This window comes from Pithys albifrons, chromosome 28 (assembly GCF_047495875.1).
Source record: "Pithys albifrons albifrons isolate INPA30051 chromosome 28, PitAlb_v1, whole genome shotgun sequence".
Taxonomy (NCBI): Eukaryota; Metazoa; Chordata; class Aves; order Passeriformes; family Thamnophilidae; genus Pithys; species Pithys albifrons.
Window position 1 is genome coordinate 2,012,531 of NC_092485.1, and position 13,329 is coordinate 2,025,859.

Here is a 13,329-nt window from a genome sequence, read left to right on the forward strand (position 1 = left end):
TGGGCGGTGGGCGGTGCTCAGCGGCGCGGCCCCGCCCACCCCCCGCCTAAGGGAGCGGCCGCGGCGGGGACGCGGTGAGTGAGGCCTGAGATGGGGGAGCGCGGCCGGGGGCCTTCTGAGGGGTTCGGGGCGCTCTTCCCGGTCCCTTCGGGGTCTTTATGGGCCTTCACGGCCCGCTCTGTGCTTTGGGCGCGGTTATGGGCCCGGGGACGCCTGTGGTGTGCTGTGTGCCCGAAGACGGGGTCAGGGTGGGGGGGGCCTGCCCTGCACCGCGGGCACGGACGGGGGTGGGGGGCTGAGGGGGTGTTGGAGGTCACAGGGGTATGGAGGAGGAGGGGGGGGGAATCAGGGAGGGTCTGGGGAGTCGCAGGGGATATGGAGGAGGGGGCTCTGGGGGGTTCCAGGAGACATGGAGGAGGATGTCGGGCTGAGGGGGTTTGGGGGGTTCCAGGGGACATGGAGGAGGGAACTGAGGGGTTTCTGGGGGTCACAGAGGACATTGGAGTAGGATGTGGGGCTGAGGGAGTTTTGGGGGTCCCAGGGGATAGGGAGGAGGGGACTGAGGGGTTTCTGGGGATCACAGAGGACATGGAGGAGGATGTGGGGCTGAGGAGGTTCTGGGAGTCACATGGGATATGGAGGAGGATGTGGGGCCAGGGGGTGTCTGGAGGGATCACAGCATGAAGGAGGGAGCTGAAGGGGTTCTGGGGGTCACAGGGGATATGGCAGAGGGAGCTGAGGGGTTTTGGGTCACAGGAGATAGGGAGGAGAGGGCTGAGGGGGTTCTGGGGGCTTCATTGTTGTCAGTGGACTTTGAAGGGGCCTGGCAGGCTCTGAGGGCTGCTCTGTAGGTGTTTGGGAACAGCCCCTTGTGTGCACTGAGGGGGCACATCTGTGGGGCTGGGGGCGCCTCCACCTTTTTTGTGTTTCCTTGGAAAAAGGGGGTCTTTGGGGTGTCTCCTAAACTCTGTGCTTGGCAGGGGGCTGGGGCTGTCAGTGCTTTATCCCTTTGTCCCTGACGTGTCACCCTGTTCCCTGGGCTGTGTGGGAGGCCAGGACTGTGACCAGTGCCCTATGCTGAGGCTGCTGCTGTGCCCACCACCCCCAGGAGGGAACCAACCCCACCTCGGGGTGCTGCCCACCACCCCCAGGAGGGAACCAACCCCACCTCGGGGTGCTGCCCACCACCCCCAGGAGGGAACCAGCCCCACCTCGGGGTGCTGCCTGGTCACACACTGCCCTCCTACGCCTGTTCTGGGCCTCTAGGCTGGTGCATTATTATTCTTACTGTGGTTTTAGGCTTGACTTTACCTTCCTTTTTCAACCCCCCTTTCTGTCCCCTCTGTTCTTTGAAAGGAGCAGTTGTTTCTAAGGGGTTTTTCCCTGAATAAGTAAGTGAGACCTCAGCCCACCTCTGCTTGTAGGCACCTTTTTGTGTCATCCCTGACCCTGCCTCTCTCTGTGCTGCCTCCTCAGTGACCTGAGGCTTTCCAGGAAGGGATGATAATAACGCAAACAGTCTTGGGCATGAGGTTTGATAAGACCAAGGGCTGGTGCTGCACCTGAGTTGTGGCAGCCCCCAGGATCAATCCAGGCTGGGGATGAATGGATGGAGAGAAACCCTGGGAGAAGGACTTAGGGATGAGAGGCTGGACATGCCCCATGGGTGTGCACTGGCACCCAGAGACCCCCCTGAGTGCTGGGCTGATTCCACAGCGTGGGCAGCAGGGCAGGGGGGGGATTCTGCCCCACCCAGGTGAGACCCCACCTGCAGAGCTGCCTCCAGCTCAGCAATAGGACAAGGGGGCAAGATGGGCTCAAACTCTGCCAGGGGAAATTTCAGTTGGAGATCAGAAGAAAATTCTTTGCAGAGAGAGTGCTCAGGCATTGGAATGGGCTGCCCAGAGAGGGGGTGGATTCCCCATCCCTGGAGGTTTTTAAGGTGAGACTGGACATGGCACTGAGTGCCATGATCTGGTAAAGGGACTGGAGTTGGCCCAAGGGTTGGACTTGATGCTCTCAGAGGTCTTTTCCAACCCAATCCATTCTATGATTCTATGAACTCTGGGGCCCCAAACATAGGAAGGACATGGAGCTGTTGGAGAGAGTCCAGAGGCACCAAGATGATCAGAGGATGGAGCAGCTCTGCTGTGAGGAAAGGCTGGGAGAACTGGGATTGTTCAGCCTGGAGAAGAAGAGCTTCAAAATTACCTCATTGTGGCCTTACAGGACCAAAGGAGCTGAGAGGAAAGATGGAGAAGGGACTGTTTACAAGGACCTGGAGTGACAGGACAAGGGGGAATAGTTTTACACTGACAGAGAGCAGGGTTAGATGAGATAGAGGGAAGAAATTCTTCCCCGTGAGGGTGGGCAGGCCCTGGCACAGGTTGCCCAGAGAAGCTGTGACTGCCCCATCCCTGGGAGTGTCCAAGGCCAGGTTGAACAGGGCTTGGAGCAACCTGGGCTGGTGGGAGGTGTCCCTGCCCATGGCAGGGGTGGAACAAGCTGAGCTTTAAGGTTCCTTCCATCCCAGGCCATTCTGGAATTCTATAAACTTGGGAGGTTGGGAGCCTCTGTGGGGAGAGTATTTTGAATTACTTTGCCAGGGTTGCTGCAAACCCAAATGCTGTTGTAGCAGCAGGTTATGGCTTTACAGCAGAAAGTCCTCCCTGTGTGTGCCTTACCCTCACCTCATCCCAGTCCTTCCTGCTGGCCCCAGCACAGTCCCAAACGGTTCACCAGAAGGAAGTTGTGTCTGGGAATCAAGGGGAAGGCTCAGCTTTCCATGGTGAGGTGTGTCCTTGTTTCCCCCGTGAGGCTGCACCACTCCCAGTCACTGGGCTCTGGGGTTATAAACACCTCGGTTCACAGAACTGGGGTTTGTGATGTAAACACCAAAACAGGTGAATTGCTGGGCTCAGAAACTGTGGGTTGGTGTGTAGGCAAAGCTGCTTGTGAGAGTTGTTATTATTTTGAGGGCTGGATTTCCATGTGCCTTTATTACTATTCCATTTAGGGACAGTCACCTTTTACCAAAATACCCGGATGCTGTTTAATGTCACTGAAAAAAATGCTCTTTTTCAAAGCAGCCTGTGCAACAATTGTTTATACTGGCACAATTGTCTTTATTTTCTATAATGTCATCCACGTTGAAGAGTCCTCTGGGGTTTGATCTTATGGCTGAAATGCAGCAATTTATGTAGAATAAGTGAAACCTGTGCAGAAGATTTTGTCTAGACTTATTTCAGCTTAAATTAAGAACAGGTTAAAGTAAATTAAGTTCTGGTGTTATAGCAGAGTCAGGACCTACAAGCAGAGCAAGTGGTTATTTTTTTTAGTATGGGGGGATGTTGTTTCTTGGGTTTTGTTTGTTTGGTTTTTGTTTTTTTTTTTCTGGAAAGGTTTTGAGACAGTTCTTTGAGTGGAAGGTAAGACAGTAATTCCAGAAGGTTCATCACTGATCTTTGTGCAAACAGAAATGGATTATCCAAGATCCATCTTGGTTTGTTGGATATGTTGAAAATCACTCAAAGTTACATTTTATTTTCCTGTGTTTCAGAAGAAGCCTTACCTGAGCTGTGCACAGCAATAAGGTATTTTTAACCCTCAGAATTGAGAAACCCTCTTATTTGATTCTATGATAGATCTGATCTTACCTCAGAATCTTTGAGGTACCTTCATGTCTTGGCATGTTCATTCTTTCAGAATCCAGGAGGTTTCATAACCACTTACTTGGAATTTTCTGTTCAGGATATTGTACCATATTTTTCGTGTGGTGACTCAGTTTGTCTCTACAGGTTATGAGAAATAAGAATCATCATCTTGGTTTATTAGTTGCTGCTTTCAGCACCAAGTCTGGGCCATGCCAGGATGTGTTTGTCACTCGACCTCACCTTGAACTCGTTCCATGTGCCACTGACAGGCAGCCCAGTGTTCAGTTCACAGTCAGAGAGTAATATTATTTTAAAATGTTGCTATTGACTCTACTTTAAACACCTGAAAACCCACAAGTAGAAAATTTTGGCTGTAGAGAAAGGTAAATAACACTTCACCCTTTGTAATGAATTTGCTCTAAGGCTCCAGTGCTGCAGTCAACAACACCTTTGTCCCCTTCTGCCAAAAGCTGGGATCATAAAGGGACATTGGCCAAGCAGTGGGGCTGGATTAATAATTGCATTGGAGTGGCAGAGTCCTGTTAGGAAAGTCACTCACTGCATGGTGAGAGGCCAACTCAGCAGCCAAATAACCTGTGAAAGGAGCCTTGCAGGGCTCCCTGGAACTGCACTCCCTCTGCACTCTCACTTCCTTACCTGTTCTTGCCAAAGCCACTGCCAGAGACTCTTCCTCCTTCTAGAAAGTTTAATAAATACAAAATGAGTCTCCCAAAGCTTCAGCTCGAGACACTCTGGAACTGCTGCATTCTCCTTTGGGATCCCAGAGGAGCGGGTGGATAATGAGCTCTTTCTTTACAAGAAAAATGCTGAGTTGGTGCCTGCTGATAAAGGTCACTTGAGCTGTCTAAAGGCTCTCCTGATTTTTAAATGAATTGCTTAATAAAGAGTTAGATTAGCCAGAGGGTTGGTTCATTAGGGGCTAATTTAACCCACATCCTGACAAGCAGCATAATAAACACCTTTCTGTGAGGGAATGTGAAAGGATGGGGGGGCAACAGCATTTTTTTTCTCTACTTTGTTCATAAGCAGCATAACCAGAGTTAAGAAATTACCAAGTTGATAAAATTAACATTTTCTGTGGAAGCATTTTCTGTATGTGTTTTCTGGGAAGGCCCAGCCAGACTGTTGATGACAACCCCTCTATTTCAGGTTTCTGATCCCAGCATCCCATCCAGCTCCAACATGACAATCAGCTAGAGCCTGTGGACCATCTTTTGCCAAGGTTAGTACAATTTTGTGTCCCTGGCTTTTGGATGGCTTTGCCATGGGAATTCCTTACCAAACAGCCTTGCTGTTCTGAGCCTTGACAGTAGAGAGAACCTGGGACTTGTAGTCCAGGACACAGGAAGGGGATGTGTTTTGGGAGTCTGTTACAGGGAAATAATGCCAGGTGCTGTAAGTACCTGAAGCCCTGGGATCTGTTTTCTTTCCCTGTGCCTCATTCCATCAGCTTTCATGGACCTTTCCCCTCCTGTGTCTTGCTCCAGTTGTGATTTGCAGTCACAGCGTGTCCTCTGACCCGAGCACAGAGTGTGGTCTGGCCTGGGTGGGTTTTGGCTCCGCTTTTCCGAGCACAGAACAGGACTAAGGACTTTTGAAGGGCAGCACAGGCCTGAAATTGAGGAGGAAAATCAATGGCTGTTGGTCTTGGGAGCAGCACTGAACGTGGGGTGCCGTCACTGGAGCTCAACATCCAGTAATTTCATCTGCAATTTGGGATTGTTTTTTCCCTCTTGCCCTCAGAACAACCTCCAGTGTGTTATGTGCAGCTATTAAAAGTGATGTTAATCCATGGATTGCTCCTGGGAGTGGGAATGTTCAGTCACTGCATCAGTTTTGCTGCTGAACACACAAATATAGCAGCACCCTTGTGAACTTTAAATTGGAACAGGTTGTGTGTATCCCTCTGTCAGAGTGGCTGCAGAATTACTCAGCTCTTTGCTGTGAGAATAAAAATCTGCCTGAGAGTCAATAGAGGAATAGCCAAAAGAAGCAATAAAAAATGGAGGATGGAAATGGAATAAATATAAAAAAATGAGAGCACAGCTCTGCGTGTCAGGTCTGCCTCTACAATTTGAGGACAAATAATCTAGATTAACCTTTATTAGTCATGCTTCCAGTAGCAACAGTGAGCATTACAGGAACTGGGGAATGAATGGAACTATCAACCAGCTCTCATAAAACAGTGCTATGGCCCTGACCTGTGTTGGGGTGGTGCAGTTTAGTCTGTGGAGTCAGGGAGTTTTCAGAAGGAAGCAGAGCTTGGTAGCCATAAAAGCAGCAGGAGTGCCCCTTGTGATAGCAGTGAGAGATGGTGAGTGACGGTCACTGGTGGTGTGTGACAGTCATTGATGGTGAGTGACGGTCATTGATGGGGTGTGACGGCCACTGGTGGTGTGTGACGGCCACTGGTGGTGTGTGGCGGCCACCGTTGGTGGTGTGTGGCGGCCACCGTTGGTGGTGTGTGGCGGCCACCGTTGGTGGTGTGTGGCGGCCACCGTTGGTGGTGTGTGGCGGCCACCGTTGGTGGTGTGTGGCGGCCACCGTTGGTGGTGTGTGACAGTCACTGATGGTGTGTGACAATCACTGATTGCTGCTGACACGTGTCTGGCACGCAGAGTTGTGGCCACGTAGCTTTGACAAACAGATTAGGCAGGTGTAAACAGCAAGGCCATGGTTCATAAAAGGGTTTTTTGATGTAATTCCTGGCCTAGAAAGCATAGCTGGGTCTCTTGTAGCCCAACCCTGTGGCTCCCTGTGCTGGGACAGGAGTTGGTCCCCTTTCCTGAACTGAGTCCACATGATCCCACTGAATGTCCTGTAAACGGTCTGGATTAAGCACCTGCCCCAGCCTGAGTGGTTTTCTGTTTAATACTCATTGACTGTTTTTCTCTGAGTGTGTCTGTTTTGTAACTGAGTGACTGCAGTTCTCACCCAGGCTGTTCTGGGAACTGGGACAAATTGGTGTGAGAGGTCCACAGGGGAGGTGAGTAGGGAAAAGGCAGGAAGGGAGAAACTCCACAGCAGCAGAAAGTTTCTGGTTGACTGGAAATGATCTGGGTGGATTTTCCAAGTCCCTCAGTTCATGTGCTCCTGTATCATCTGCTAATGCAACATAACTGGAACAAACAATGGAGAAAAATCAGAATGAGGAAACTTTAACCTGAGTGAAAGTTGAGCTCATTTCTTCTTCCTCTGGGTGAGTGGATTAAAAACTGTGGTGTTACATAATCTGCCCACAGAAAAGCTTCCATCTGCCTGGAATGTTATCTGCTCTGGCAGTTGGGAGTTATGAATGAGTTCCCTAATCCATTGACATAAATGTTCCAGCAGGCACTTGCAGACTTCCCTGTAGTCCAGTGCTTTTTGAGAAGCCCTTGGTCAGGTGTCAGGGACTGATATGGGCTGAGGAGATGGACATTTATGTGGCAAAGGCCTTTACACTGACAGGATTTTTGGAAAAAAGACTTTATTGGGAAAGGAGTCTTTGGAGATCTTTAAGAAATTTGCTTTGTTTCTGGTGACTTTAATCAGGAGACCAACTAAGGAATAGAAAAAATACAGATTATTAAAATTCCAGTTTCCAATTTGCTGTTACATTTTGATTCCTTAAATCCATGGAGTTTCTGTAATATATGTAAGCACAATCTGGCTCTTTTCTGTAGGGTCTGCTTCATTCTTTTCCATTCAGACAGATGAAATTGCAATTATTAAAAAATCATAAGATTATTTGCTGATGGGTAAATGAGATGATTTAGGTATGTTTGAGAAATGGTTGAGCTTTAATATAAAGCACCCCAAAACCACAAGGTTTTGCTCTTACCCACTTTCCATGAGCTCCCATCTCATGGTGTGTAAATTAGGGAATGTTTGAGTCCTTTGGGACTAGGCAGGGTTTAGATTTTGGCCCAAGTGCTGCAGAGCAATTTCAGACCTCCTTTGGAGTATGTCAGAAACCATCCATTTGGATGCTGCACTAATGGAGAAAGTATTGATCATACACATTTCCTGGGCATGGGGGAGTGGAGCTTTCCCATTCCCAGCTTCCTCTGCCCTGTTCCACATCCTGGAGCAAGGCTGGAGTGTCTGGCCCTGTCCCCTTCCACGTGGTGGGATGTGCTGGTGAGTAGGGTGGGAAGAGGCTGTGACAGCTCCCAGTGCTCCCATCCCACCCTCCTGGGGATGGAAATGCCCTCACAGGCTGAGTGATGTGGATCTCAGGCAGACCTAAATCAATGTATTTGATACAAACAGCTGCATTCACATGAGGGTTTGCTGAGGGCAGTGATGAACAGCTGGGTTAGAGATAGTCCTCTGGGAACAGGCTCAGAGGTGACCTCAGCACTGTCTGGAACTCCCTGAAGGGAAGTTCTGGCCAGCTGGGGGTTGGTCTCTTCTCCCAGGCACTCAGCAATAGGACAAGGGGGCACGATGGGCTCAAGCTCTGCCAGGGGAAATTTCAGTTGGAGATCAGGAAACAATTCTTTGCAGAGAGAGTGCTCAGGCATTGGAATGGGCTGCCCAGAGAGGGGGTGGATTCCCCATCCCTGGAGGTTTTTCAACTGAGCTTGGCTGTGGCACTGAGTGCCATGATCTGGTAAAGGGAGTGGAGTTGGCCCAAGGGTTGGACTTGATGATCTCAGAGGTCTTTTCCAACCCAATCCATTCTATGATTCTATGATTGCATTTCTGAAAGATCAAACTATTACTAATGCAGAAAATAGAGTGTTCTCCAGCCTCCCACCCTGTGTGCTGCAGACACTCAGTGCTGTCTTTAGGAGGCTGTCACAGCTGAGGTAAAAATAACAACTCAAAACAAAACCTCCTATGAACCAGCTGTGAGATTTAAAGCCTTTCCTGCTCCCCAGAGCAGAGAGCCCTGGCAGGGAACATTCCAGCCCCTCCTGTTGCCCCACCATGGGGAGGAGGAAACATTTCACCTGCTGCTGTTGGAATTTCTGCTCCTGGGAGAGTCAGTCCAGCTTTACCAGCAAGAGGTTCCCTTGGGGATTTCTTGTATCCTCAGCCACGTTCCAAAATCCAGCTCATTTCATGCAGTCCACGTTAAAGGCTCTAAAATGTCACTGTTTTGTTCATGTCTGATCAGGATGAGTTGAAATCCTCAGGTTAGGGATCTGCTTTGGGCATGAGCAGACCCTTTAATGAGCAGGCTCTGCACTAAAACCTACTTTGTTAAGGATTTATTAGAATCCTGCATAAACTGGAATATGTTAATTTACTGGTGAATCTCTTTGACTATTCAGTAGAACTGAAAATTCCTCCCAAGTACAGCCTTTGAAGACCATTTCTTTGAAATAAATGTTTTAAAGTCCTGGCCTTTCTTTTGCATGTTGTTTTTGAGGTAAACATGAAACCAGCTGCAGTTTTGGCAAGGATATTGATGGGGGTTCTTGCCTGTCAGATAAAAAACGAGATGCAGTGAACTGTTCTGGAATGCATTTCAATTTTAGAACTTTCCTTTTTCAAGACTGACCTTATTCAGTGCCCAAATGAGCACCTTTCCTCTGCACCAACATCTCATTATGTGTGTTGAAATGGGCATCCTCTCTGCTTTTTTTCAATTTTGTGTATTTTTTTAGTGGTATTTTCCCTTTTTTAAACTCTCACAAAATATGCCTTCAGTTCCTGGCTAATTTTGTTGTAACTCTGCACTAGCCAAATATTTTTGTGTAAGAATTATTAGTCACAGAAGAAGGAATGTAATGGAATAATCTTAGAAAGTGTTAGAACTATGCTTGACATGTAAAATATTTATCCAGACGTGTAAACAAAGCCAGAGGTGTTTGCCAGTGTCCCATCATGAACTTTAGTTGAAGTCATGGGCTGTTTTTCAGTTCTTGAAAATAAGGTATCAGGTTCTCTGCTGACATAAATTGAGGGTGTAATGGTTGGCCTCACCTGGCTGAAATTTTAGCCCCTGCTTTTGCCTCTCTAAAAATAAACCAAGATGTGTTTTCTGAAGAGCTGTAATTGTGCTATATAAAACTCCTCTGTTTATTTTGGATTTGGGTTACTCAGTATTGCTTCCAGTTACCCACGTGGCTCCACTCTAAAAGGAGCCTTATGTTTGTTTTGCTTCTTGGTATTATCAGTATCTTAATGAGAATTAAACCATGTGCTTGATTAAGGGCAACACTGATAATGTTCCCTTGGTGCCTCTGCTCCCAGGGACCATCTCTGCTTTTCAGCAGGAAAATTCAGCTGTGGCTTGGTCTGAACTGGCTTCCAGCAGCTGTTGTGGTGAGATGTGGGGATGCCACAAATCCCCCTGGCAGGAGTCCTGTCCCATCCCAAAGTTTGGGAAACATCTCCTGCACTGGAAGATGCCACCTGAGTTTTGCCAAGCCCTTCCACACTGGACCTTTAGTCAGGAATCTCTTTCTCAACACTGCAATATTTCAAATTTAATTACGTTCCATTGCAGCTCCCCAGTTTTGTTTCTGTTATTATTATCATTAATATTATTTATTTTAATTTTTATTTTATTTTTCTTTTTTATTTTTCTTTTATTTTTTATTTTATTTTAATTTTTTAAATTTTATTTTATTTTTATTCCATTTTTCTTTTTTTATTTTTCTTTTATTTTTCTTTTCTTTTCTTTTTTAATTTTATTTTATTTTTTATTTTATTTTTTATTTTATTTTCTTTTTCTTTTTATTTTCTTTTTATTTTTTATTTTATTTTTATTTATTTTATTTTTATTCCAGTTTTCTTTTTTAATTTTTCTTTTATTTTTCTTTTATTTTATTTTTATTTTTTAATTTTATTTTATTTTTATTTTATCTTATTTTTATTTTTTATTTTCTTTTTATTTTTTTATTTTCTTTTTCTTTTCATTTTCTTTTCATTTTCTTTTCATTTTCTTTTCATTTTCTTTTCATTTTCTTTTCATTTTCTTTTCATTTTATTTTTATTTTACTTTTATTTTATTTATATTTTATTTTTATTAATTTGAAATCTCTTTGGTAAACAGCTCCTGTAACTGCATTCAGCTTTCAAAACCAGGCCATCTATTGTTAGTTTTCCAAGTTGCTGCCTTGTCATTGGTTAGAAATCGATGGCAGTTGGAGTTGTAGAGGATGAGCCGGGACTGAGGGAGCAGTTCCTTGTTGGGATCCCTTCCAGAGCAGGAAGGTGGAGTTTGGAGCTGCTCTCAGCCTTTCTAAAATAAGAGTCAAAGCAAGGAGGTGCTTTTTTTTATTATGGGTAAAACATCACAGAACTTTTTGTTGGAAATTAAAAGCTCCATAAACAGGGAGAGAAATTTTCATTTAGGCTGAATATTCTGCCTGCTGATATTCTATTTTCAGATAATTCCACTCATTAAAACTTGAGTATTTCAAAATACACTGATGCTCATCTCAGGAGATCCACATGAACAGTTGCTGTGCTAAAAGCAAAGAGTAATTATAAAAGCTAATCTATAAATTATATGTCTAAAAATATAAATTATATAAAAATGTATTTATGTATAATATATAAATTATAAAAGCTTTTTTTCCTATTCCTGTTGGTGGCCACCTGTGGGACAGCACACCCTGGGGGTCAGAGCCAGTTGCCCTTTCCATGCCCCCAACCTCCTTACCAGGCCAGAAGGTGCTTTATTGCACCTGTTTCTAAATAGACCAGATAGTTGAGCATCAAACAAATAAAATCTTGCCCCCAAACCAAAAGAAATAACAAATGTTGGCAGTGCTAAAGTCAGTAAATTAGGGACAACTTGGATTCTTTTATGTTGGATTGGTTGGTTTGGTTTTGAGATCCCTTTTAGGCCTCTTTCATTCACACTTTCAAGACTTCCCAGGACATGGTTCGTCACTGGCAGTGGACAGGATAAAAATGGTTTCCTGCTTCTTCAGGCTCTGTTGGCATTTGAAATTCTGTCTTTTGGTGGTATGTGATGCATTTAATTCTGCTGTTTTGGAGCAGTCCCTGGGGAATCCAGTTATATCTTACACCTAAAATATTCTGTAGTGGTGCTTAAGAAAAACAGAATAGATGGATTTAATCTTTGAGCTGACAGAGGGGGACATTTCCAGGTGGCAGAAAAGTGTGACACCCCTGCCGGGCTGTGTGAAGGCAGCTGAGCACTGAGGGAAGGGGCTGGTACTTAGTGGGACTCACTGATATATCAAAATAACTCATTTTATCCCCAGTAACCCTAAATTTGTCTGTGCCCAAGGTGCTCTGGACTTGGGAATCCATCTGCACATGGTTATGTACATATCCAAAACTCCTGGGGGTTAATTCCTCTCTCCCTGCACAAGGGATGTGTGGCAGGAGAGTGTTTAACCAAAGGGTTTAATACAACTGGGCCTTTTCTACCTCCTATTCCTGCAAAAACCAGCTGACCCAGGAATGTGGGGAGAGGGAGAGACTTGGAGGGACTTTTGCTGGAAAGAGAAGACTTAAAATAAAACTGTTTGTTCCAGCACCGAGCGTTGTACTCAAACTTTCCATGAATCAGCTGGGCGGGGGGTGAGACTTTTACACTGAAATATTTACATGAATCAGCCGCCCGGGCTTGGGGGAGTGACCGGCTGTGCTCGCAGGGTTTGAACTGAGCGTGGCTGTGCCTTCAGTGCTTCCCTGAGTTCCAGCGGGATTTCGGGATACGGGGCTGGTGGCGCTGAGGACGGATGAGCCGGCAGTAAGTGAGGAGCTGGGACGGGGTGCTGGGCACAGGGTTTGCTCCAGGGAAAGGGGGGGATTAGCTCTGTCACAATCGTGGGAAAAGACCTCCCGAGATCATCAAGTCCAACCCTTGGGCCAACTCCAGTCCCTTTACCAGATCATGGCACTCAGTGCCACGGCCAAGCTCAGCTGAAAAACCTCCAGGGATGAGGAATCCACCCCCTCTCTGGGCAGCCCATTCCAATGCCTGAGCACTCTCTCTGCAAAGAATTTCTACCTGATCTCCAATTTCCCCTGGCAGAGCTTGAGCCCATCGTGCCCCCTTGTCCTATTGCTGAGTGCCTGGGAGAAGAGACCAACCCCCAGCTGGCCAGAACTTCCCTTCAGGCAGTTCCAGACAGTGCTGAGGTCACCTCTGAGCCTCCTCTTCTCCAGGCTGAACACCCCCAGCTCCCTCAGCCTCTCCCCACAGCACTTGTGCTCCAGTCCCTTCTCCAGCCTCGTTGCTCTTCTCTTCTCACTTGGGTTGGAAGAGACCTCTGAGATCATCAAGTCCAACCCTTGATCCAACCCCACTGTGATCACTCTGGCACTCAGTGCCCTGGGCTGGTGATCCCAGTGGGGTTGGATCAAGACATGGTGGCTTCTCTGTCCCTGGAGGTGTTTCAGAGGACACTCAGTGCCACAACCAGTCCCTTCTCCAGCCTCGTTGCTCTTCTCTGGCCCCGCTCCAGCTCCTCAATCTCTTTCCTGAACTGAGGGGCCCAGAACTGAACACAACACTCAAGTTCTGATGGCTACAGGTGGATCAGATTCCTGTGAGGGAACCCTCAGAAATGCTGCTCTCCTTGTGCTTTTTTATACAGCTTAAAATTGAAAATGTGTGACTTTCAAACCAAGTTCAGTGTAGCTGCCCAAGTGCCAAACTTGAGAAGGAACCAGCATTCTAAACCTAAAGGGATAAGGCAGCTCTTGCTTTTATGCTTTGCTGAAACATGTG

General features: G+C 46.7%; 1 protein-coding gene across 5 annotated transcripts in view; it reads left to right on the plus strand.

The window, feature by feature from the left end:
* The first annotated feature begins 3 nt into the window (after nt 1-3).
* The window catches only part of KCTD20 (potassium channel tetramerization domain containing 20), a 31,142-nt gene continuing 17,816 nt past the window's right edge, over nt 4-13,329 (plus strand). Inside the window, exons 1-3 of one of the 5 annotated variants that reach the window (XM_071578555.1) lie at nt 4-74; nt 3,560-3,593; nt 4,824-4,896. Coding sequence is in view for 1 of the 5 variants with exons in the window: in XM_071578554.1 (XP_071434655.1) it covers nt 12,335-12,345 (11 nt within the window). In the remaining 4 variants the exon portion in view is untranslated. The other 4 variants (XM_071578556.1, XM_071578557.1, XM_071578558.1 and 1 more) reach the window with 4 other exon arrangements.